The sequence below is a fragment of the Cyrtonyx montezumae genome, unplaced genomic scaffold (genome assembly GCF_038088225.1).
Source record: "Cyrtonyx montezumae isolate F1298 unplaced genomic scaffold, pur_monq_1.0 scaffold_3, whole genome shotgun sequence".
NCBI lineage: Eukaryota > Metazoa > Chordata > Aves > Galliformes > Odontophoridae > Cyrtonyx > Cyrtonyx montezumae.
In genome coordinates, this window is record NW_027072034.1 from 155,477,946 (window position 1) to 155,504,824 (window position 26,879).

At 44.8% G+C, this 26,879-nt stretch overlaps 1 protein-coding gene and 1 long non-coding RNA gene across 2 annotated transcripts; both read right to left on the reverse strand.

Moving 5' to 3' along the window:
* Window positions 1–415: 415 nt before the first annotated feature.
* LOC136053097 (uncharacterized) lies at window positions 416–2,029 on the reverse strand. The gene is made up of 2 exons (XR_010622595.1): window positions 1,138–2,029; window positions 416–646 (listed from the first exon to the last, which is right to left on the reverse strand). It is a non-coding gene; the product is annotated as an uncharacterized LOC136053097 (long non-coding RNA).
* Window positions 2,030–2,191: 162 nt separating this feature from the next.
* PROSER2 (proline and serine rich 2) lies at window positions 2,192–21,522 on the reverse strand. Its single transcript, XM_065743722.1, has 4 exons — window positions 21,463–21,522; window positions 12,550–12,765; window positions 4,083–4,335; window positions 2,192–3,731 (listed from the first exon to the last, which is right to left on the reverse strand). Exons 2-4 carry the CDS (start codon window positions 12,727–12,729, stop codon window positions 2,761–2,763), a joined length of 1,404 nt encoding a protein of 467 aa, XP_065599794.1. The 5' UTR covers window positions 12,730–12,765; window positions 21,463–21,522; the 3' UTR covers window positions 2,192–2,760.
* Window positions 21,523–26,879: the final 5,357 nt, after the last annotated feature.

Sequence of the window (26,879 nt, forward strand, 5' to 3'; positions counted from 1 at the left end):
TGTGGCACATGGCACACCATGCCCTTTCTTAGCCCTCCAACAGCCACTTCCCTCCTTTACAAAAGAGGCAAGCTGCTGCAATAAGGAATTCAATCCTTCTTCCCCCTCAGCCAGCGTCACATCGCTTCTACCTCAGTTTAATAGAGGATTTATTGGATTTGTGCAAGACAGTTACTTCTAACATAGGAAAAAATACCACGGCAACATATACACACAGAACAAGGTACACAAAACAGAGCTAAGGTTATATACAGACTATTAGCAGCTGGACTCATAGCTCCACATAGCACATGGCTTTACTCACTACAGTTTTAGGCACAGTGAAGAGCTGACCAAGCGGACGTTTGCGGTGCTGAAGGGCTACGACAGATACCTCATCCACGTGGGCAGAACGTGGTCGAAGCTGAAGAGCCACGAGTCCCACTGCCCCCAGCTGAGGATGCAGCCCCACACAATGCTGAAAGAACATGGGCCACTAATCCAGTGCACTGCAGCTTCGCGTATTAAACATTAACATTTATTTTCTTCAGTAGGATTCCATTAAGAGTAAGTGAATGGGGTGAACCTCAGTGGAACAATGAGTGTGGTGTTCCCTCCCCTTCTGCTCAGTGTGGATTCTCAGCTGTAAACAACTCCAAGCAAGGAGCTGGCGAGCAATGATTAGATGTGAAGACTGCTTCGTACGCACCTCACACGGATAATGTGATGTTCTCTTTGTCAGCATTCAAAAAGCACAGTGGCTACGAAACATTCAGGTTTACTCGGGAGGTTATGTTACTAAACTATGAACCCTGTGTGGCTCTCCATGGCAGGCAGCACTGACGCGGGCGCTGGGTGCGTTTCTGTGCTTCGTTTTCCTTTACGTTTAGGACTATAGACTCAAAACCCAGCAAAATAAGGATGTGATTTCCTTCCAGCATGCACAAAGCCTTTCTTGCTCCAGCAGGGCTGCTCACATCTGATTGTGCATGTTTAAGTCCAGGCTGAGGAACAGACACATCTTTTAATCTCCGTTTGCTTGTGTACAGGACGGCTGTCATACAGCAAAGGCTGAGAGCCAACCCCACACTGCAACAACGCCATCAGAAACCTAAAGCAGCCAGCAGGCAATTCACACACAACAACAACACCTTTAACTTATGAGGCAGGTTAACAATTGCAAAGAAGATTCCTCCTTCACAACAGCTTCATTTGCAAAGTACAGCTCCGCAAGTTTGAAATACTTTTATCACAAGGAATACAAACTTGTTTATCACAGTTATGTCAGAGCTCCTCCATGAAGGGCGCGGCAGTTTCTGTCACTGCCACTCCCCTCCTCCCCTCCACAGTTTATTACTCAGCTCCTCAGGGAACAGAGGGGGCTGCCAGAGGCTTCAGAAAGTGCAGAGAATGAGGGAGTTCATCCCCTTTAGAGAAAGTCTGAACTTGCACGTGTGCGAGGCTGGGGTTTGGCATCGCAGTTTCCGATGGCTGGTTTGGATAGTTTCAGGTATATGAAAAGGAAAGGGAGTTTTATTACAGAAGAGCAGCTTTACCATATATGTATTAAAAAAATAACCCCAAAACATACCAGCACATGTTTTGGGACCATCGTTAAAAGCACATCTATTGAACAAAGGCAAAATACACAAACATGGATTCCCCAGGAGCAATGTGCTTCTACATCCCATTCTGTCCCGTGACCACTTAGCCTGCAAGAATTTTGGCTATAATTTGTTATGTATTGGCAGGGAGAATCAAATAAGGCTCTGAACAGAGGCTATTAGGTCTGTCAGGCTAGAGGAAGATCAAATGAGGTTTTTTTCTTTACTTTTTAGAAGTAACAGAATTTACACCTTCACAGTGCAGCACAGTCCGTGTTTGAGAAGTAACAGCTTCTTCGTGGGAGCATTAAGGTGAAAGGTGAGACTGCTGCCAGCACAGCATGCGCTCACGCTTGGTACAGAGTTGACTTGTCCCTATGGCTTCTCATAGGGAACAGCTGGGAACACAGACTGTCAAAGACTCTTTGGCTGGCAGTGCAGAAGGCAGCACACGGTGCACGTCCTCGAGGCCATCTGCTGCCTTCCATGGGACACAGAGGTTGTGAGGGTAGGGCTGGGAAGGGGCAGCTGGGAGAGAAGGCAGCTCCAAGCAAAGCAGTACGACACAGTCACCCACTCCAATCCTGGGTTGCTGTGGCGAGGAGGTCAGAACTGAAACCACACTCTGCACAGTCTTCAGCTGAGTGGACACAGAGCAGGGGAGCAGAAGATTCCACCACCAGAAGGGAGTGGAAGCAAAGCTCAATAATAGAGACAGCGCCATTGTCACAGCAGACAGAAATCCCAGTTCTGATGTATCTCAAGCTCCCATGAACACAGACGCGTGTGCAAGACAGAGCTCTCTGTTTTTTTGGCTTTAAAAAGAGCAAAAGGAAGATCCTCCATTTAGTTTGCTATGTACAACAATACTGCACTGTACACTTCATTAACAAGCTGTCCTCTGCTACAGTCCAGCATTACTTAAATAAAACTTTTTAATCACAAAGAACAGATGAGTGTCTCTACTAGAAGCAGGGCTGAAACCCACCGACATACACGACCTCACACGGTGCCAGCCTGTAACTAACAGCCATGCCACAGTACCAGCACCTCCTTAGCTTGCCTGCAGCACAGCTCCTCCCATTTCCTCCTTCCAATCTGATCCCAGTCCCATTGATTCTGTTCCAGCCCCAAGTCAAGCCACGACTTCCCCTCCATCGTCACATTCCCATCCAAACTACGCAGTCTCTTTCAGAAGTCCCAGCTTACGAAGTGCCTCTCTCCTAGCTTCTTCTGTTGAGCCACGGCCAGAAAACTTCACTGTTATCCCCTGTGATCGAAATCCTGAAGGCCGAGGCAGCGAGCCTGACCTCCTCCTCATATCCAGCGTTACATTAGGTTGCTTGTAATCATTAAAACCTTTTGCTGTGTTCTGCTGAGTGACCCTGCTAGCATTAAGAGCCACCTCTGGTTTGATTGTCACAGTTTTGCCCATAGGAAGGAAAGGGCTGGGCTCACTCTTTAAAGCCTCGTGGATGTTCTGATATCCATTGGGAACGGCATCTGCCTGTTTGGGCTGCACATCGAGCTGCTGAGTAGCCGGGGCACGATCCACTGGGCCCTGAGCTGGCTTTCCCTTAACAAGGCCAAGCTTTGTCAGCGCCTCATAGCGCGTCTGCTCAGAGGAGAGATCCCTCAAGGAAGAACTTCTGTTGCGGGACAAGAAATCATTTTTTTGCTGCTTCTCCTCCAATTCAGCTGCCAGAAATCCTCCATTGATGTTGGCCAGCACCTGAGCTCTCCGCTCCTGCACATTAACTGCTGCTTTTGAGATCGTCTCATTGAATTCTTTGCCACTGACATTCGTTATATTGATATTGCTCGGAAACCGGTGCAGTTTGGGTGCAGGAGGGTGCTTCAGAGCTGCACAACAATCACCGTTGGCTACCGGAGTTTTCTTCCTGTCAGAATTTCCCTCCTTCACGGCACTGGGGAAACGCATCCTGTTCTCCATCTGCTGCTCAGACATCTTCTGGGCCATGATGAGTGGAGTGGGGACAGAGCGAAGCAATTTTGGATGCTGCACCGCAGGAGGAGGCGGAGGAGGAAGCGTCTCACACATGAGTGGCGGCGGTACAGACGGATGCGGGGGAAGGTCAGCAGGGACAGCCAGCTCAGGGCTCTCAGTTCTCTGGGTAGCATCTGACACTTCAAAGAAAAAGCAACAATAACCTCAGTAAATCCTCACATGGAACGGAATGCAAGGGTTTTCTTTCACCAAGGGTTAGCAAGCATCAGTACTACCTCTCCCAAACTTCCTAACTAACAGCCCACCTTGCCTGTAACCAAACTACAAGCAATGGCATCTCACAGGGGATTTTAGAGTTCAAGTCACCTTATTTACAATATTAATCACTAGAAGCCCTCTTCCCACCATTCACCCTGTGTGCTGCCTTCACTGTGTTTCAAAAGGCTTCCTTAAGTTTTCCACGTTCTCATTTTTGATCAAAATTAGATCATGTCAAAAGGAAAAAACACATTTTCAAGAAATACTACCACCTGGTTCTGCATCTTTGCTGGGAGGGCCTTCGTGGTCACTGCTCTCAGGTGTTGACTGTACTAAGTCGATGATATCTTCAGTCTCTGAATGACTGGACACATTTTCTTCCGTTGACCTTGGAGACTGGCAGTGGATGCCGCTGTCACGAAGGACTGGTTCCTCCAAGTCATCTTCTAAGGCATCTATGGTTTCCTCAAAGAACATGAGAACATCCTGCTCTTCGTGAGTTAAGTACTTCATACTCTCATCATCCTACATGGAAAAAAAAAAAGGAAAAAACATTAATGCCCTGCAGGTGAGTACACATAAGTACACCAATAATAAACACAGACCCCTAGTTTGAAAGAGGAAAAGCAGCAGAACACAAAAGGCAGCGGTCTCATCAGAGAGAGAGAGAGCAGAGGGAAAGGGTGCACTCAGGACAGTTTTGGGTTTGCTCCCTTCTTGCTGTAGTCCAGAGGGAGGACTTGGCTGTTCGAAAGGCAGAGCTGGAGCCAAAATATGGCTCAATCACTGCAAACTGAGTTATCCTGAATTCAATCAGATGACAAGGAAGTAAGAAGAAGGGAAAAGGTTTCTGGAAACTTCTTGAGTTATGGAAAGAAAGAAATTAGACTATCACAAGGATGTGTTCCCAAGCAGTAAAAGACCTTGGGCTATTTTGTCCAGCAGGAAACGATCCTGTAGAGCACAAAAGCGATAAATAATCGCTTCAATCATCTAATTCCTATTTTCTGTGAGTCAGTGCTCCTGATTAACACAGCATCACCACCAGAGGCGAGGCAGCAACGTGCAAACTCTTACCTCCACCCTGGGAAACACTTTTCCAGAAGCTCAGAGATGACCAAGAATGATTAAGAAGGGCGACACATGAAGACAATGGATACAGGAAGGACATTTCCCAAGAGAGCTAAGTAAGTTCTGGAACATAATTAAGTATTGTTGGGAAGTGAGGTTTTCCCTTTCTGGGTTGAATTTCTCTCCTGCCATGCATATACTGCAAATTTTGCCACCAGTAACTTCAGAAAAAAGCACCAGTAAAGGAATCAAAGATGGAGTCCATTCTCTTCTCTGATTTTGACTTCTCCAAGGACATATGGTTGCTCACACACCTAATGAGGCTACTTCAATTCAGGGGAATTTAAGCACATGCTAAAGCCAGGCATTACAAACATGGAAGACTTGTTCTTGGTAGGGCAGCAGAAAGCGTTTCAAACTCACTGTGTGCATTCAGGCCTTATATCAGAATAGGAAAAAGCCTGTTTAGCTCCACCTGTCAACTCGTAGTGCAAAAAAAGCTTTTACTCTCATCTCCAGCATTAAAAAAAGGAACAATGTACCTCTGTAGAAAAAATGCCCGCAGATTAAGAACTATGAAGTACTGCATTGTAGCAAGTAGCAATTAGTTTCCAAGCACTTCAAAGAGCTTCAGGGCTCTTCACTGCATTCTGCTGTAAATAAAGGAATGAAATAGGGAAGACTCCAACAGAACTGCAACAAAAGACAGAAGTTGGATGCTGTTTGCAGTTGCTTATTTAAAGCCCTAACTTCAAAGGCTGACATATTCCACTGCCCCTACTCACCACACAGCAAAGCTCAGTTTTCAAAGTCCAAGAAAAGTTTTACAGCTGAACTTGAGAAGAGAGAGGCAGACAAGCCTTCCCTTTTTTTCCCTTGAAGGATGTTGCAATCTCCTTCCTTCCCCACCCAAATACTCATAGGGCTGCTATGTCTAGCAAGTGAGAGAATGACAGGAAAAGAGCTGTTTTTCAGTAGGTGGTAGCTCCAGCCCAACAGGACTCCAGGAAGCTTTTGTTGTGGGTGAGCTCATGGCAAGAACCAGACATCCGCAGGCAAAGAAAAGAAAAGGCTTTTTTTGTTTAAGAGGTTCACGGTGGCAGCAGATCCAGTGCATGGTACTCTAGCACAGAAGTAACTGCACCACACGGCCCATTTATGAGAACAACTGCAGCTCCCACATGAATTTAACTCATCTGATTGAGTACTGAGCAAAACAGCACATGAAGTGAAAGCTTTCAGAAGCTCTTCCAACATCCACTTCTGCACTGCACGACTGAGCACATCTCCACGTCAGGTAGGATTTGCAACGGGACGGTCAGAGCACTGACAAGGTCACTATCCCTCACTGAGCCCACTGAAACGAGCAGTTTCCTTTTATGTGAAGGCTCTGAAACAAGTAACCATCCCTTTACAAACATCTGCAGTAAAAGGCATACCTAGATTTGTTGGAGTGGGTCCAGAGGAGGGCCATGAAGATGATCAGATGGCTGGAGGACCTCCTCTACGAGGACAGGAGAGATGGGGCTCTTCAGATAAGAGAAGAGAAGACAAGGCTCCAAAGGGACCTTCCAGCACCTGAAGGGAGCCTACAGGAAAGCTGGGGAGGGACTTTTATAAGTGCTTGTAGTGAAAGGAGGTCAAGAATTGGCTTTAAACTGGAAGAGGGCAGATTTAGACTAGATGCCAGGAAGAAATTCTTTACCACGAGGGAAGTGAGACAGTGGAACATATTGCCCAGAGAAGTTGTGGATGTCCTCTCCCTGGAAGCATTCAAGGCCATCTTAGATGGGGCTTTGAGCAACCAGGTCTTGTGAGAGGTGTCCCTGACTGTAGCAGGGGGTTGGAATGAGAGGATTTGAAAGGTCCCTTCCAGCCCAAATCATTGTATGACTGATTTGAAAGGCCACCCTCACCTTGGTTTAGCACTTTTATCCCTTTCCTCATTCAGCTTCCTTTTCCAGATAAGCAATGTCATTTCAGACAGCAAAAATAAAAATACAGCAGCTCTACAGGATGGGCAATGTTGTTTCTTCAGGCAAGGCAAGTTTCAGTTATAAGATGGCAAGAATTCCATTCCAGGCACACAACCATAGCAAAGATAATTAAGACCAACCTACTAGTGACTCGGGTTGGTCAAAGCAAAGATGCTCAGAGATGTGATTTCAGCCCCTGGTCTGAGAACAGCAGCATACTGTAAGTAATACAAGTGGGTACCTTACATTACAGTAGAGCTTTCAGAAAGATAGGAAGAATTTTGTTGTTAAGTGCTGCCAGCTATGATTAAGGTCTATTTCTAAGTAGTTCATTTCCCACATATTCCAAGTAACAGAACAGTTCATATTCTTTCTGGGCTGGTTTTCCAGGCCTCCTTTCTCCTTGAAGACTCAGGTTTGTAACAGTCCAAGAAGAATCTCTCCAGTTCCTAAAGCCATTCCCATCATTCTTTCCAGAAACTCACAGCTCCACACACCTCCCCCAAACCAAATCTCACACTCACAGAACTACCTGCTTTAGAAGCTACTGCCTAAAGACAGCCTCATTTTAAAAGTTGTGCCTTAGGTGGGGATTAAACAGACTGCTCGGACAAAAGAAATTCCAGATGCAAAGAGCTGAAATGGCCAAGTAAGCTCAGCTGGCATTAATATTTCAGAGCCCTGTGCAGCCTAACATTTCCTGCTTATGCCAAACAGGAAAAGTGCCTGTTAAGAAAAGCAGTTCTTTCTTCCCACCCCCCGCCCCTTTCAACTCCCCCAGCTTCTCATTTCACAGAAAACACCTCTTTCCTACCTGTCCAAAAGAGTCAACTATAGTAGCAGAGGGCCAAAAAAGCTCTGAACTACTGATTCTGCTGCTCACATCAAGGCATGTGGAGCAGTTTGCTATCTCTGCCACTGATTTTTGTTTAGTAAGAGACAGCTCAGCCCCAACGCATCTTTGGAAGATGAAGCTGCCTGATGGTCACAGGCAATTAATTTGAACTTTGTTCATAACTGCACTGCTTTTTAATGAAGCTGAGCTAGTTATACCTACTGGCCCCTGAAGGAGAGAGATGGAGCAGAATGAAGATCCATGTCAGAGTCCAGAAGAAATTCAGAAGATCATCCCCAGACCTAGGATCCTTTGATTAGAAGCAAACTGCCAAGGCATCCACAATAGTTAAAAATATTTATATGTTAACGATTCTGAAGATTGCTAGAAAACCAAACACTATTACCCATGTCAAACAGCAGATACCACAGCACTGGATTCAGTTGACTTAGTCACTTCACAAAGAATTAATGTGCCCCTAGCCAGTGCCAGCTGGTGCTCAGGACAGGAAAGCATGGCAAGGAGAATAATACTGCTACACATTGGATTTGTGCTTTTCTTCCCCTACATCCTCCCCGTTTCCAGCAATACACTGCTGAAGGACTTCCCAGTTGTATGCACATCTATGCACTTAATAGTCCATAATAAGCCTTTGTAGCATGAATCCATCGTACTGTTTAAGCTCATTTAAATGGTTGGCATTCACAGCATTCTGCGGCAGCGAGCTCCATAGTTTGTGCGCCGTGTCAAAAAGCACTTCCTTTACAACCCACTATCTGATGGCTTTGATAATACCACTTCATTTGGTGAAGAGGGCTATAATAGTGAATGCTGCCTGCTTCATCTTGGTAGCATAATTGTACTGCACGCCTCGTAATAGTGCACAGAGCATATAACCAATTGACTGTAGATGAGGAAGCACGTGATCTAGAAACATTACAGAAATAAACAGGATGAACTAAAATAATGGACTGAATGAGCCCTACCTACTCATAAAAAAGCAAGCTCAAGCAATACTGAATCATCTTAAACTCTGAAGACATCTCTCTGGGTATCAGAATTCAGTTTATTTCGGCTCACCCCCTTAACTTCTGTTTTAGAGAGACCTGAACTTTCAGGCTAACGCTGCTTTCACAAAAATCAAATCATCTCACACCCATCTAGTTCCTCCTGAGAGGTTTACTGATTTTGGCAACAGGAGTAAGCTCAAGATGTGATGGATGTTGACTGGAAGGCTTTAGGACATAGTCCTCCCCCCAAAACACACTCATGGATGAATAAGGAACTCAGAAGAAACTGCTGGAAGTTGCCTATGCAGCAGAAAGGCAAGGGTGTAAGGTCTAAAAGGTGTAGCTTTGAGAGCAGAGTGGGACACAGTCACACCTTCATGACCCATACGGTATGCTGGTAGACCACACGTTACTTCAACTGGAAAGAAGGGGCTGCACAAGCACAGAGTGATGATCAACAAGAAACAAGACAAAGTAGCTGTAGGTCAGTGAATGTTGCAAAGAGGGATGGGGGGGAGAAACAGCACCACTGAGGCGCGTGAACATCATCCTGCAATACATTAACCAGGGTGATGAAATCACAGCACATCCTCACACAGAGCACAGAGTTCAGATCCAGCCACTGAGCTTTCGGAAGGATGCGGCCAAGCTGGACTGGGTCCTCAGCAAAGCCATGAGCACTACAGGGATGTGTGACTGTGAAGGAAGGTTGGCAGAATGCAGGGCGTAAGTTTTAAAACAGCACAGAACGGGTGGCAGGCAGACAGACACGGCCCTGCACGCATTTCAGTCAGCAACAACATTCTCATGGCACATCTTACAGCAAGGTCATTCCTTGCTAGGAGACAGGCTCCTTACCCCTCGTCCTACGCTGCCACACTGAAGGAAGCAATCCCCACGCTCCAATTCCTCTGCACTGTTTGCCTTGCTGGTATTGATGACTTCCCTTCCTTAAGGCCTGCTGCTTCTAAGTCATGCTACCATCAACCTGAAGTGGATGAAGCACAGCATAACCCTCTCTGTGCCCTGCAACCAATGGCTGCCAGCCAAAGAAACGCAACTGTGTGGGATGGGGCACCAGACACACAGTCCATCTTTTCTCCTGGACTCCTAAAGCCACAGTGGAGTTGGAGTTGCTGGAGTGCAACAAGCAACCCACTAACCCTCAAGCCCAGCACTTAGTAAGTTGTGTTCAGATACAAAAGGCACTGAAGTCCTCAGCATCCGAGACACTCACACAGCTTATACAACAACTGTAGTTTGTCACTGAAAAGCTTAAGAGCAGCTTTTCTGTAAGGATGCAGGAAGAAAGCTGCAGCAGTACAAGGCTGCAGCAAAACTCACTGCTACACCTTCTGCTATCCCCTCCCTCCCATTGGGCCATCAGGAGTTCTTCCCTCAAAATGTTCAGGGAGAAGGGAAAGTCACTTAGAGCATGTTCCAGCAACTCGTTTGAACACCCTGATCTTTCCCATAGACCATAGAAATCCTGCCTTTAAGATGCTATTACACGAGGATATAGAAGAGACATTTGAAGAGTACTACTCCTTTCCTGAGGACTTCTAGAGCCTTTTTCAGCAATGAACAGAAATGAATTAGCCAACAGAACAATACTGCTTTCTTATACCAGATCCCAAGAAAGGATTTGCTCAAAACTGAAAACCTGAGTTCTATTTATTCAATTACAATTGGCAGAACTTCTTTTGTGATCAGGTCACAGACATCTCTCAAACTCAAACTGTGATTATGCCGCTACTGAAAGGAGCTCATCGGGAGCAGCATCTCACCACTTTAAGGTAAATACTTGCTGGGAAATGTTTCCCATGTCCAAAGTAACCTAAAAGAGGGCTATTCCTTCTCTTTTCTCCCTGACGAGGAGTTTTCACACCCCAAGCTGTTCTTCCACACGTGTAAGAGCCTCATTGGCTCCATGACCCGCTGTGCTGCTGGAGGAAGTTCTGCTGTCACCCAATGATACCAGAATTAAGTCTCTGCTCCATGCTTCACTTTCTTCACACACAAAGTCATACAAGACATAGTGGAGGACTTCAGGCTTTAGGAACAACTTCAGCTGATGGACAAACATGATGGGAACTGCCTAAGCCTGTAGCCAGTTCTTACTCCTACACGTTATTCCATGGCAGACTAAGAGGGGATTCTAATTCTAGCTGATGCATCATCATATGGGTTATCACATGGTAAGATCCAGTTAGGTTAAGGTAATCTCTACCATTTCCTGACTCAGGATGAGACTGCACAAACACACTGATTTATATATAGCCTCGTTATTCAATATTGATTTATTTAGTTTCCAAATGACCAGCCTTACGCCCGTTACCACAGTCAAGAATAAAACTCATGGAAACTTGATTAGCTATGAGTTGTGACACCAGAAAAATGGAGTCAAAGTATAAAGCATAAAATTAATTGCAATTCTTGAACTAGAAGTGCAACTCCCATTGCAATTCTCCAAGGTCCAACCAATCTCCTTGGATATTAAGGATACATCACCTATTACAAGTCCAAATACAATACAATACAACTCAGCTCTTGCTTCAACAGTCATTACCTTCACCCTTCCAACTCTACTCCAGAGCAGACCAGAAACAGTTAAGGAACTAGATGTAGTACTATTTGTATTGCTACTTAAAACACAAAACAAGCTGAAGGATGCAGCAGAATATTAACTAAGTTGTGGCATTCTTACTAGAACTTCAGCTGCCAGAACGCTCACCAAGTAGTGCAAAACAGAGCACTTGAGCTGCATTAAAAAATATACAGGTATCAACTTGCCAACTTATTTTCATCACTTATTCTTTCACAGTAGCAAGGTATGTCATTTAAAGAAAACAAGTCGGGAGGGCAGAGGGAAAGACAAAGAAATCTTAATTTCACATTTAATGCAAGGCAGAGATTTATATTTCCATTCAGGGAGAACATGTTTACTAGAGTGCTCTTTCCTCAAATAAAAATGGATGCATTTCAAATGCTTGTGATAAAAAAATGCACAAGGAACAGAGAGGGTGACAGAGCACTGGCACAGGCTGCACAGATTGGTGGTGGAGTCTCCTTCTCTGGAGACATTCACAACCTGCCTGGACACTGACCTCTGCAGCCTGCTGTAGGGAGCTGCTTTGGCAGGGGGTTGGACTCAATGATCTCTAGAGGTCCCTCCCAACCCCCTACAATCCTGTGATTCTGTGAACCATACCTGCTTTCTAGGCTTAGCATGTCACAGTACAAACCATCCTGCTGAGTTCATTGCCTGAATCATGCTGCTAATTAGAAAAATGCAGTAGTGCATCCTACTCCCTCAATTACTCACACACTATTTAAATGGCTACACACTCATATTCGTTAATCCCAAGACAGCTTTGTTTATGGTGACGTATTTATTACTCACCTAATTATATGAAGGTGGAATAAACTGAGACCTTCCTTCAGTACTGTCAACAAAGAACTTAAGCAAAAAACAATACATGGGACCAAGCACTGTCCTCCCCTTCCTTCACGAACTACTTAAGAGAGGCAACAAACTGCATGCTATGTGCAGGCAGCAGAACCAACTTATCCATGCTCCTTAAACCCATTCCCAGTTCTCTAATAAAATAATAACACACTCTTCAGGCACTCTGAGGCAATCAGACCAGAATAACAAGCTGCTGTTCCACATCAGAGTAGTTACTTCTGGTCTTCCAGCTTGTTAACAACCAAGACCACAGCCCACCTTTTGGTACCAGAACCTGCAGAGATCATTGCTGTGAAAATAATAATAATCCCATGCTATGAACCAAGCTAATCATGTAACTTGTACCATCACTGAGCACAAGGCTCATTAAGCACTTACCATGGCAAGATTTTTGCACCTAGCTTGGCTGCCACAATTCTCCACACCTCCACCCCTCTCCATGCTCCCAAGTGTGCACTTTGGAGAGATTTTGGGAGTCACTTCAGGAAAATCTGACAGGAGATTTCCAGGCATCACACCCTCTGGACTTAATGATCCCAATGTAGCACAGGATGCCATCAGCACGTTACGTAGTGTTGCTAGTTGTATTCATTTCTGAAAACAGGAAACAACGTATTTTATTTTAAAATACAAAATTAAATATAAAAGAGGAAAAGAAGTAGCAAAAAGACTCTATACAAGTTATTATAAAGCATTTCTTAATGCTCTGCAATGTGCCCAACACCTGTGCGCACCTTTAGAAAGTCTAACTCTACAGAAGTGATTTTAACAATCTGACATAGCAGAATACATCCCACCCCATGTGCTTCCTAACCAGATATATACTCTCACAAACACAGACCCTACATAAACATCCATCCTACAGATTCTACTTCTGTTTTCCATTACAACAGATCATCAACCGTAATAAAACCCCATAGGCTGAGAGACTAACAGGCCTGATTCAAGTTTAAAAGCTTATAATAGTTTATCAGACAGTATTTATCCATATAAGCAGAACCCAGTTCATTCTCTAACACTGCTGAATTTAGCTGTTTTCTCAAGCTGCTTTATGCTGACCACTTCTGGTTAAAGACCTATGAACAGAACACAGCTCATTTTTGCACCATCATATCATATGGTAAGACTGCATTTTAAAGCTAACAAAGCTTTTATTTCACTCAGCCATGAAGAAACAACACTCGCACATTTGGAAGATGCTTACTGGAACAGACGTGCACCAGCACTTACTGGAACAAAGCTCCTGTTCTTTAAGTCATCCTGAAGCTCTATTCTGTAATAGATCTCTGAATTATCAGATCACAAAATACTCCAGCAAAATTACTTTCTTCGTTTTCCAAGTATCACACAGACATGCGTCACCCTTGTGCACTAACAGCACAAACAGGGATGGAAAGAAAGCAGAAATGAGCTCATCTTAACGTACTGGAGACAAACATCTTTGCAACAAGAAATTGCGTTGCACTGAGGAGCAAAACACCTTGCTCTTTAACAGCCCATCTTCTCAGCCACCCTGCTGGTGACTAGGAAATAGCAGTGACGCATCCCTCAGAACAGCTGGTTGTGAGGTACCACGTTACATGCCACCAGCTGGGAGCCAGATAACATTACCCTGACACCACACAAATGAAATGAGATGGCCCTGCTTCCCAAGTGCTTCTCCCTTTATTACGGCTCAAGAGGTGACATGAGAAGCAAAGCCAGTCCCCTATTTCCAATTCAATCGCATTGCTTCTCCTTCCTCCCCACCACTGTCAGCTCCGAGCTGAGAAACCAGAGCCTCCTGGTAAGCTGATTAGTGTTTCATAGCAGTGAGATAACATCTGCCAGGACTGAGCAACAGTTCCATCTCTCTGATCGTTTCCTCCCAGGAGAGGCTATGGCATTACCACAGGTATGTATGAACGTTCCCTCCTCTATGCTGCAGCACCAACATCTGTCCTGTGGGAAGACACCCACACAATGTAGTTAGGCTGCGGTCCAGCGACTCTTGGAAGCACGAGCTGAGTAAACAGAGTGCTGGATTTCCACAACACGAGCACTGAAAACTGCCAGACCAAATCTTCTAAAAAAAAAAAAAATAAATAAGATTTAACCTTGTTTTTTCATAGGAAAAATAAAACAAACATTCTCGCTTTCCTCTGTTAATAACATGAGCTATAGTCACAATGCATCCTCAAGATAACGGTCACCTAGTGCTACCACAGAGGCAGAAACACACTGCTGGTCATGGTTTTAAGAACCACAGAAGACAAGTGTGCATCAGAACACAACTCTGGTTGCCACATACCACAGCGTCATGCTGAAGAAGGCTGTTGTTTTTTAGTGGAGCTCAAGTCTAAGGGCAGCACACACAATATAGATGTAATTGTTAGAAGGTGCTTTACTCGTCTGAAACGCTCAGATATATCAAGTCATTGGGAGGAATCATCTCCTGACTTTACATTGAAAGTGTGGGTGAAGGAGTATTTTCCCAGTGAGAGACTATTAAGAGCTGCACACTCCTCCTGACACTCAACAGAGGGTGTGTAGCAATCCTGATCAGCATTGATTTTTGTTCAGGTGTCTCAGCAGAAGCTGGGCCTGCCACAGCTGATTGGTGTCTCTCTGATGCTTTATAGATTGCTTCAGTCACACCTGAAACTTTGTGAACTTTTTATGGACTACACTACGAGGTCACAGCTCACTGCCCTGGGATACTGCAGGTACTGCTGAGATCAAAACGTGAAGACTACCTGATGATGCTTTAACCCAAGGTACCAAGAAACCAGCCAGTCAGCTAAAACTCTGTGGGGAAAATAAGTATCTAAGAGCACTGTTCTGCCTCCTCCAGCAGGAGGACCTTAGCAGAGCCAGGTCCCAGCAGTAACAACCATCAAAGCCATGAGTTCTAAATACCAACAAATAATGTCCTGTTATTCATTTGGGAGTTCAGGCTCTGATATCCCACAAAGCCCCTGAGCAACAAATAAAGGCTGTGACTACAACTGGTTAGGACAGCTTCCCACATGAGATACGACAGTACTGCTTCTGCCTCTGTGCTGTAAGCCAGGCCTCCTTTGGAGGTTCCACTCATTTCAGAGAGGCCCAGGAGAGGTGCAATGGGCTGTGATCCTGCAGGAAGGGGGCAACGAGAAAAACAAATCCCTTCCTTTGTCTTCCACATCATCTTTTACACTTTAGAGGCTGTTAAAAGTCATAAGCAGCTCAAAATATTACTCCTCGTCTCTGCAATATTTTTGTGCTTCAAGTGAGAAGCTGCTCCCATGTGTTTGTGCAATACCTAGCACTGCCACAGCTGATGTGCACTGCTGCAATACATGCAGCAAACAAACTCCCTTCCTTCCCAGAGCTAACATAGAAGACTCTTCACCCTTTTTATGTCCACGCTTCATTTTGTGGATCTGGGACAGAAACAGCCAATGATGTAATGAATTTCAAAGAGACCTCACAGGCTGTGTCAGTAGGATTGCCAAGGTAACAGTGAGGGCTCAGAAACAAGGTAACCACCATCAGAGGAAGTGAGAACAGCAGGAGGACAGACGGCTGCTCCTCCTGAGCTTCAGAGATGCATTACAAATGAAACCTGCCCACAACAGGATTTGTCTCCTGGTCTGTTCAGCACATCAGAGTGCTTTGGGGTTGTTTTTTTTTTGTTGTTGTTTTTTTCTTTTTTTCTGATGCTTTGTTTTTGAGAAATGCATGCCTGTACAGTTATGGATTAACAATCAAAAATAATCAGACCACAGTACAAGGGTACAGACGTGTGACAGGATAACAAAAACAACCATCAGAGGGCAGCTGTGATCCCACCAGTGAAAACGGTTGCTTCTTGGTTACACTGGAACTAGCGTGCATAAGGTACTGAGCAGAATACAGCTCACATATGCATGTTTGGCAGAGGGTAAGAGGAAGAAATTGAAACACTGAGTTTTACCTTCAAAGATTTAATTTTGCTTTGGCAGAGGTCCATAGTTCAAAGGCTGTAATAAAGTGCCATCAGAGATAAGCTGCTGTCTGTCCTTAAAGAAGAAAAACGATTTAGTTGGTTTTCTTTTTATAGTTCTGCTGACTAAGATTACTTCTGACTGAAGTTCAATTCCAGTATTTAGAAGGGACTGTTTCTGTAGTAGGAGATGGAAAAAAAGATATTAATAATCCTATGTGAAGACCAGCTTAATCAACAAAAGAAATGGAAGATGCCATGAGGCCAGAGACAACTGCTGTGCTAGCCAGCAGCTGAAAGCCAGGGGACAGCTGGCTTTGTGAGAACAGCTCCTGAGCTAGATCCCTAGGCTGTACTCCGAGCATCACAAACACTGTGCCTGGTTTTCAGCAACGGACAGAACTGGCCAGTAAACCTGAACACTTGTTTCATTTGTTGACTATACAGACACACACAGTGGATAAGCTTAACTCTGTGTACACCATCACTCATCTTGTATTCAGAGGCAGTGCTCAAGCTGAGAGCTTGCATTTAAAAACAAAAAAAGCAACGAACCCAAACATCTGAAAGTACTCTGAGGTCATTCAGAGAGCCATTGTATAATAAATGATGGTACAGGGGCAGGCCAGAGACCTCGCACAGCTATTAGCACCTCACAACAGCTAGCAGCAGATGCTGAGGGAAGAGAGTACATCTAAAACAAAGCAGACAGAGCAGGAATGATTCTGCGTGAACTCACTCAGCCTCCTGCATGCTGCACTCAAGGACTTTCAAAAACAGGGCAGGTATCTGTGTCTAACACCACGATGAAAATCTCCTTGTATTAAGTGCTCCTGCAGCATACTTTGGAACCAGCCATACAAGATCACAGCTAAACAAAACAGACTGGCCCACGACATGCCCCTGCTGTGCCACTGCTGCTGCACACTGCTCCAAGTTCCAGTAGGGTGGACATATTTCCTCCTTACAAACAGATTATTCAGTAGCTGCATTCTCCTTCACTGCCTTAAATATAGAAGAAATTCTTGAGCTTTAGAGGTGAGCTATTTCCTGCTCTCATGATATATGGTAAGTTGGAGCTGCGTGGGAGCAGACCAACTGATGGCACTGTCTACAAAGGCTAAATACCACAGGCAAGTTGGCCAACTAGGAACACACAGGATGTCCTGAGGTGCTGCTTAGCTCTTCTTGCTAGCAGATACAAGCCCTGGAATCAAACAGTAAGTCTGTAGGCTATTCTCATAAAGAGTTAACAAAGCTGGAGTAACAACCAGCAACGCCAGTTCTCAGGAATGAAGGTGCTAACAGCCATGTGAGACTCCCAAAATGCAAGGGACTTCAATGAAACGTTTTAAACTAATTTCTGTATTTCTATGGCACATTCATAACGAACTTTCAAACTTTTCTCCATAGACTTGAGAGCTACAAAATCCGTTGGCTTTAAAACTAAAAACAAAGATTCTCTCAGTCCTCTAAATCTGGAAGCCAGAGCCTCAAGAAACACACTGGATGGCATTCATACAACTTGTGCTACAATTTGCAAGAGCTGCCAGCAATGAAATAATTAACCCTGTGTACACAGGTAACAAAAGAAGGAGATGGGAAAGGCAGAACTTGAACCCAGCTGCCTTCACTTCATCACACACCTAAATGGTTCACCGAATTATAGTTCAAATAAATGTAGCCATCCACTTTTAAATAAGGAAACGACCACAAAGCAATATTTTCATCAGCTGCTAAACAATAATTCAATCGTTATACTGAATTCTCCAAACCCTGTTCTGCTCAGAAACAACACTTAAGGTCACACCTCCGACCACGTTAATCCAAGCCTCAAATGCTCAGAATGAAAGGTCCCGTATCATGCTTCATTCTTAACTGGTTTTTCTTGATATTCAATAACAGCCCTTTTGAGACCCTATACTTTTGGAATTTTGTTACCTGCTGTACACAAGCTAAGCCAAAGCAAGACGAGCAACCTTTGGCAGAACAGCCACTACCTGTCTCCTAGTTCTCTTTGCACTGCTTGGGAAATGCTGCCTCTTTCAAACACAGGGTGGGACACCACTGCAGGCTTCCATGATGCTGCATACATTCACCCAGCCTGAAGGCAGAAGTTTGTGGGGGAAAAACTGCAAAGCAGGTCCTTATGCATCTCCGCCTCACTCCTTGGAAGCAATCTGTGTTCCCAGTTTGTTACAGCAACTTCAGCTGTATCCCACCACCCACAGCTAAGGTACGACTGGGAAAGGTCTGTGCGTAACAGTACAGGTTAAGGTACCACAGAAACATCCCTAACATGCTCTCAATCCCTCTCTGTCTCAGCTAACACCAAAACTCTGCTCAGTGGTAGTTCGTTAGTTACTTTTCTTCAGGTTAACATCTTACTCAAGGATAAGGCTCTCACTAGCAGTCTGTGGTTCAGATTTGATGATCAGCATCAGCTTAGTGGGAAAACTACATCTGATACCCACAGCTGTCCAGTCCAGTACTGCGTGGGCTTCCAACAATTCAAGGTGATGGCTTGGGTCTCATCTGACTCCAATTGTTCCTGTACAAACTGCAGCAAAGAAGGCATTCAGCTCTGTTAAAATTGCTTCAGTTAACAACAGGGCGGAGCTGTGACAGCCAACACTTTGGAAACATGAAATCTGCACCAAGAATTTTAGGCACAGACTCCACTATAATTAGTCAACTTCTGCCTTGTTACAGGTGTAGCATCACCAGGGTTTAAGGCTGCATTACGTAATGACTGCTACAGTCATCACAAAGGTGAACCAAATCCTGCTTTACAAAGTACACACAAGGACAGGACCATTTTCAGCCCCAGTGCTTCTGTGTCACGTCTCACAAGGGGATTTTGTGTTGCTTTCCTGTATTCATGGGTGACTGCTGTCACAGCACAAGGAAGAGGGCAGAAAATATCAAAAGCAAAAAGTAGATGTTTACTTAAAAAAGGAATTAATTTAACGATCATTTAATTCCAACATAAGCACCTAGAGCTCTATCTGCCCAAGGTGAACTGAGCTGAACACAGTGCTGGCAAAACAAAGCAGTAAATTCTTGCCTTGTACATTCATTGGTATAGGAATGATCAGTAAATACCTAATTGAGAGGGAGATCTTTAAGCAGTTAGTTACACTGGGAATTAAAATCACTTGCTTCTATTTTCTAATTAAATAAGCGGAAGGATGTGGCAACAGAATTTGACAGAGCCTGCCTGGCTGGCTTTGAGAGCCACTTCTATTGCCATTTATTTTCATGCTCCAGTATTTTAGAAGGTCAGTCACTCTGTGGCTTGTCAACTGCTAAGGAGTTACGCTGTTCGTTACTATAGCCAACCAGCCAGCCCCTCTGCCAACATTATTGGTTAATATTTCTCTCAGAGGTATGCATATAAACAAGGAAAAGCAATTCTGATCAGGAGGAGAAAAGTTTTACTAAAAGCACAGAGATTTAACGCAGCACCTCCCTGTTCCTTCCCCATTTCGGATTTCATTTGTACTTCTAGTCATAAAGCTTGATATTACTCTTTCACTCTCTGTTCTAAGAACTCAAAACGAACCAACAATGAGAAAGATAGAGATGCAAAAATCAGCTTGATTTCTTTGAGCTATGAGTAATCAGTACTTTTCTTTCCTGTTTTAAACACCAGCTCCCACCCTCATTCAGGTATTATCACCGCAAAGGAAGGAAAAAGCCCACAATCGTTATTCTGTACAGCAGTAGCCCTACAGTGAAGTACATCTGCAATGCTGCATGAGCCAAGGACCTGTAGAAAAGCCTGAAAATAATGCCTTTGTATCAGCCTAAGCCAGAGACTGCAAAAGCTTGTGAGACTTCGCTTCAGTTTAGGAGGAAGTCTTTCCTTCTGTTCCCTTCATAAAAGGGGAGAGGATCGCAACATTTCTGATACTTCACTGTAATAGTTTGAAATCTCGGGAATAACAACAACAAAACACAACAGAGCCTCCCTCCAGATTTTCTGCCTGCATCATCTCTCAGGTACAGGCTCGCATACAGGATGAAACACAACACTTTTAGCCACCTCCTCTCAGAGCCATACCCAAGCAAAAGCTATTCGGGAAACGTGCCCTTAAGATCTTCAGTTGCTGAAAATCTGGAGAGCGTTTGGAAGGCTGTAGTTTCTCTTACCCATACTTAAACACTGCCTGAACGACCCAGGCTGACAGCCTTCAGAAGCACCTGCTGCCTCACACCTTCTCCAGATGAACAGGCACTTGACAGAGGGTAGGGAAAATATTTTGAGCTAGAATCGGCTGCTGTTAAAGCCAACAGTTTTTCCAATGATAAAACCAAATTCTGGTGAGTCAAGAAGCAACGAAGAGGAATAAAGCAGCTCTTCACCATCACCCTTAGTCAGCCCGTAACACTACACACAGAATCATTAAGGCTGGAAAAGAGCTCTAAGATCATGCAGTCCAAACACTGACCCAACTATGGCCACTAACCATGTCCTTCAGTGCCACATCTGCACAATTCACGACCACCTCCAGGGATGGTGACTCCACCACCTCCCTGGGCAGCCTGTGCCAACGCCTCACCATTCTTTCTGAGAAGGATTTTTTTCCTAATACCAAACCTGAGTGGATGTTAGCACACCTGAAGCTTAATAATGCGCTGGTATAAAACATTTTATGAAGGTTTTCACTTTTTTGTCAGTGACAGTTTGCTGCTGCATGTGGCCTTTTAAACAGAGTAAAACGGGGAAGAAAAATTCAAGGAAGGAGCTTGTAAGCAGGACAGGGAGTGAGTTTTCACCGTGTCTAGTAGGAATAAGACAAAGGAGAACGGCTTTAAGTTAAAAAGGGGAGACTTAAGTCAGAAGTAAGGGGAAATTCTTTACTCAGAGGGCAGCGAGGCACCGGCAGTGCTGCCCACAGAAACTGTGGGTGCTCCATGCACCTCTAGGGCCAGGTGAGGGCAAGCTAAGCCGGTGGGGTACCCAGCCCATAGCACGGGATGGGGCTGGAGGGGCTTTATGCCACCTCAGGCAGCAGAGCACTCTGCTGGAAGTTCCTCCTCGCATTCCCCGTGCTCAGAACCACGTCCCGCCCAGCTGCAGCTCTCCTGTGCCGCGCCGGTCCCCGCTGATAACATTACATTTCGCTCCTCCGCTGGAAACCGGAGAGCGGACAGACAGCAGCGTCACACCGCAGCGCCCGGAGGAACTTTAGAAAACAATGCGAGCGAAAACCCGAGCGCAGCTGCCGCCGTCCCAATGCTTTCCGAGAAAACAAGTCACCTATAGGCGAGGAATGAGAACGCGGAGTTACTCCCACTCAGCGCCAGAGGAACACGGAGCGGCGGGAAGGGAAACTCACCGGCTGCGGGCAGAAACACGCGGCTCTCCCGGCGGAGACAGCAGATAACGCTGAGAGGACAGAAGACAGCCGAGCGGACCGACTCATGCGCACTGCGCCCGGCCAACACCCACGGCGGGCGGTTAAGGCGGCAGCGCTGCTCGGGGTCGGGGCGGAGCGCTCCGTCCCGGGTGGGAGCGGCGTTTCGTTATGGCTCCGCCTGCCCGGGCACCACAGGGCGGACTCGCTTCACTCAGCCGGGGCCGGCCGGTGTTCCTCGGCGAGCGGGAGCGGGGCTCCGCCCGCAGTGGGTGAGGGCGGTGCCGCCCAGAACCCTGAGGTAAACTCCCGCCCCGCAATCGAGCTGTATGAGGTTCCCCTCCGTCCCCTCGAGGGTTCGCTCCGACTTTAAGCCCCGAGCCGGGGAAGAGGGAGCTCTGCTCACAGGGCTGTCCCTCTGCTGAGAGATGTTGAGGAGGAAAGAGGTGGAAACTGCGAAGTTATCGGCGGCCTCTTCTGGCTGCGCGTTTCTTTGCTTGAGTGCCTTGAAGGAGGAGAGTGTGTTCCATCTACTCTTCTTTATTACTAATGGATCACCATACTGGCTGGTGTTTATTTCTAGGAAGTATGCACGAGGCTATGACAGCCGTCAGCTGAATCACGTTCCAGGCTGCTTTTAGGAAGAGCCTTTGAGCAGCTCTACGTGGGGCCCGGGGACAGCAGGTGGTTGGGATGCCAGAGGGAGGTTTGTCCTGCTTTGTGGTGGGTGTTTTGCAGTTGGCATCTCATCTGAACTGTGCTTTTTGCAGTCAAGAGAGAGAGAGCATCTCCACTGTCGTATTTGGACAGGTAATTGCGAGGAAGCCTCTCCAATGGCTGCATTGGCAAAGCCTGGCCAAAGTCCTCCACATCTCTCTTGACCAGAGCGACGTTACAGCTTGCTAATGTTCAGTTAGATGAACCCCAGCTCTGCCTTTTATTCTCGGTTCTGCCAGTAACTTGGTGTAAATCACGGGCCTCACCTGCAGCAACTGTTACACAACAGTGTAGGAGAGGAAAGTGTTTCATTTTGTCAAGGAGGGACGCGGGAGTGGTGTCTACTTAAAGTACAGCCTACAGACACTGGCTAAGGAAAACATCCCTTTTTGGGAAATGCATTTAATTGGAGAATATACTTAAGTGTAAGCGCGTACTTTAGTGATTTCCTGTTTGGGAACATGGTTAAACAGATGCGACGTGCTTTGCAATTCATCAGCTTGGGATGTTAGATAACGTCAATGTGTTATTCTTACAGTGTTATGTGCAAGTGGATGCTAACTCACCCTGCCGGAGCTAAGGCACTCCTTGCTGAGTACATCACCTTGAGGGAGAACGTAGTTGCAGAGCTTTGTCAATTCCACAGTGGTATTTTCTTGATTTATCCTCAGCACCTTGTGATAGAAGGTCCAGTCTCACACTGAAAATGTGCTGTCTACATTTTCCTGCCCCCGGTGTGTCTGAAAGAGAATTTTTTTTTGTCCTTCTAATCATCATTTGTATGTTTTTTCTTCTTTCCTCATTCTTCAGTGTTATTGACTACTAATTCTGGCACTAACTTTATCCTATGTGTTGACACATTCTGTCCTGAAGGTGGGGAAATTTATGGTACACATTTCCAAGTACACAGCCTATTACTGTGTATTACAGAGAACTTCCCTCCTGTGCAGCATGAAAACTTGTTATACCAGTTTAAAAATATTTCAAGTATGCATATTCCTTCCTAAAACATTAATCATTAATTAGCATGTGATACTGACATTTCAGGTTGCTACTCAATAAAGCAAGATAGTATTTTATGAGCATTTCTATCGTATTGCAGTATCAACAGCACAGCGTGCCCAACATCAGCACAGTTCTATGTGTGAGAAGCCCATTCTGCAGCCCCTCTGGAAATGTTAGCAGAGCCACTGGATTGAGACTATGTTTGCAAAGCTCCTCTTGGCAGTTGGACACCTTTTCCTTGTGTTCCAGCCTGAAATTCAACTTCCTTCTCACACAGAATGTGCTTTGTTGTATTTATTACTGCAAATAGCTGAGACCAGAAACACTGCACTGAGGAGCTGTGGTCAAAGAGGATCTTATTCACCTGGTTTGGACCTTCTTCACGAATAGCTTTAATCTTGATTCTTCTCTAAACATGATTTGGGTTTATAAAGCAGTTGGTAGAACTGAGCAGTCAGGAAAAAGAAAAAGTTAAAGATGAAAAGGTATTTGTTATTTATTTGAATTTCAGTGGAGTTAGGAAGATCCACAGTTAAAATTCAGGACCTCCTTGTGCTAGGCAGTGTGTATAAAATAAATAAATAAAAAAACCCTCCTGTTTTAGAATGGTGGTAATTGACACTTTGACTGTAAGGCAACAGACAAAATAGGGAATAAACATGTACTTGGATGTGAGATAACCGTGAAAAAAACTGGGTTAAGCCAAAGTGAACTTTGAGTTACTTTTATGGTCATTATAGTGAACTTTCTGTTGTGGTAAATGAGATACTGTGATTTGTTATTTGTACAGATTGCCAATTAGAAACCTCAAGACAAGATTGTGGCTTATCATACAACATAACATTACAAATACCAGATAGCTTACTTTGACTGTAATTCATGTTTACAATCAGTAATCCCACACAAGGTATGCTTTATGATTCATGAGTCGTTTGTACAACTTCTCCCCATGAGCCTCCATGTCCTTTTTTTGGCAAGGCACTCCCAGCTAACACTACTGAAGGACTCAGTGCCCAGCACGCCTCACTTTGCAGTGTCTAGCTGCCAGGATGAGGTCCAAACAATGATATAAACTTTTGGTGATCAACTCTGGGATTTGACTGCGACCCAGCAACATATTGACATCAGCCTCAGAAAACAGATCTTCTGCCATGGGAACAGGAATTCCAAAAATGACACTCCAGGCTCCAAAAGAACTAAAAGTGTTAACTTCCTCTCAAGATGAAAGGACTGAAATCCTCTTCTTCTCTGAGCTATGAAGAGCAACTTCATTCCTTCCCCAGGTGCTCAGAACAGAAAGTGAGAGAGGAGTTTAAACAGTCTGAAGGTTAAGGGGCAACTGAGTCTCCTAGACTGATCCATCGTGGACAAGCATTTGGGATACCATGACTAGCTGTAAAAAATGTCCAAGACAGCATCTGTGGAGAGCAGTCAGCAGTCAGCGTTTATTAGATGTTCTCTAGGAATGCCTTTAACAGTTAGTCCTCTTGGTTTTAAGCCGTAAGGATATCCAATTCTTGAGGGCTGTTCTAGCTTAATTGGGAATTAGCCCTGAAGCTGCAGTGGCCAGTGCTGTTCTGTACTTGTACAGAAGCAGAACTGAGGGCACTGAGAGCTTTGGTTCTCTCTAGCCAAGTTTTGCAGCGTTCTTTTTGTCTTCTGAAGTCACAGATTCACAGTTGCCCCCTTTCCAGTACTTTTACCCCTTCCTGTGTTTCTGAGGCTATGTTACTGTCTTCAGGCCATTCCTTCTGCCTCCTCCACCATCATCTCCGCTCCTCCTGGACCCCCTGTCTGTCTCCAGAACTCCTTGTACTGCCTTTTTGGCTTTCAACCACCTTCTGTCTCCACCAAGCCATTTCCTTCTTGTTTCTCTCCCATGCTGCTGGCTCCAGAAGCATTGAACCCAATCTAATAGACACATTATACGTTGACTAGAAAGCTGGACTTAATTTTTAACCTCACTTGAGAGACAAGATTTGCAGGTGTATAAAGAAGCCTACAGAGCTGTGCCCTCCAAGTGGAGCTGGGATGTAATTTTGGTATCCAGTAACTCAGCTGTACTTCTAATTGAGTTGCCTAAATCCTTTATTGCATCTAGTTCTTAATCTTTTTCTTCAGCAGGTCTTACTCCTTGAGCAAATACTTTGGTTTTCCCGTGGTTTGTTGAGGTGCAGGTGGGACTGCCTGCTACTGGTTTTGCAGTGTGTGGTTCAAAGTAGGCCAGTTTTATCAGGATTAATGCTATAGGAAAGTATACCTAGCAGCTGGTCTTTAACTTCTGCTATGTAAAGATTGTGTTTTCTGACATTTTATTATTGTTCTCCCATACATCCCAGTGAGTATAGACAGCTGGTTATTTTCCAGAGTCAGCAAGTTCAAAATGGATACAGCTTGCATTCCTGCAGAGAGTGGAAAGATATGCCACTGAATTAAATATTAATCGTATTATTTCCGAAGGAGAGGAATGCAAGCATAATTAAAGGAACATATAAAATGATTTATCCAGAAAAAACATAAAATACATACTTAAAAAAAAGTATTTATTTTCTTAGATTCTGTTTTGATTCCTGTTCAGACTGGAAGTTAATTCACTAATGGCCCTCCATTGGCCCATAACGTGAGTCTGGATGATCTTAATTCAGTTCCCAAGGACAGAGTGTCCTGTCACACAGTGAGTTGCATTTTGCATTCAAGCTCTATTTTCTGTTCCAGCAGAACAGAATGCTTTATGGAGAAGGACAGCATGGAGGGATTCCTTATGTTTGAGGTAAGGGCTTGCTGTTGTTATCCAGGATGTTCTGTAACAGTTCTGAAAAGGGATTTTCTGGGCTTTTTGGTAGGTGGGACTGTGTGCTGTGCCCAGAGTCAGCTTTAAGTTAGCAGAACAAATAGTGGTAATTTCATTAGAAAACACATTGAGCACTTACTTGCTCAAGAAAAGAGTTTAGCTGTTTGTAGCAGAATGTATCTGGACTTTAGACATTTATATTTCTTCCACAATCCACACAATTGCTACTTAACCAGCTGTGTAAACCTGCATCTGCCTTACCTCTGTCAGTTCCTCTCTGTTTGAACTGGCAGTTCCCTGGCTGTACATATTCTATGAGATGAACAGCAAATTTCAGCACAAAGTTACCTGTGTTCAGCATCATGGCTTACAGCTTTCCTGTCCTTGGTGTAACTCAAGCTCAGAGAGCCCACAGCGTGCTCAGACTTGGTGGTGCTTATGTATGAACTGGGCTTCAGTGTACTGTACCTTTGCAGAAATGAGGTTGGCAGATAACCTTCATGGTTCAGAAAGTGAAAGCACAGATAAAAGCTTGTAATCATGATGTTACAGAAAGAGCATGAAAGGAGGAAAGAGGAATGGAATTTATCTTCTCTAGACCTTCAAGGACGAATCACGTATTTTATGTTGCCATCAGTGGATAAAAAAATTCCCCATTGTGGCAATCCTCTAATGCCATGAGACAGGGCTATTAGAGGATAATCCCAGCCTAAATTGCAACACTATGCCCAAGCACTGGTTATCCTAATGCTGTAGGATACAATTACAGAACAAGGCCTGGAAACCACAGCCCTTGTTCTGCCTTATTGCTTAATTGTTTAATGAAGTATTCACTTCATCTAAGTGAGTGCTTTGTAATTCTGAAGTTGCATGCAGCTGGCAGTGG

What these genes read in the sequence shown, in the direction of transcription:
- PROSER2 (XM_065743722.1), bottom strand. Translation starts at nt 12,729, where the DNA reads ATGGCATCCTGTGCTACATTGGGATCATTAAGTCCAGAGGGTGTGATG. An exon ending in GGTGCAAAAATCTTGCCATG is followed by an intron (nt 4,336 to 12,549) that starts GTAAGTGCTTAA and finishes TTTTCCATGTAG; the next exon opens with GATGATGAGAGTATGAAGTA. An exon ending in CAGCAAAGATGCAGAACCAG is followed by an intron (nt 3,732 to 4,082) that starts GTGGTAGTATTT and finishes TTTTCTTTGAAG; the next exon opens with TGTCAGATGCTACCCAGAGA.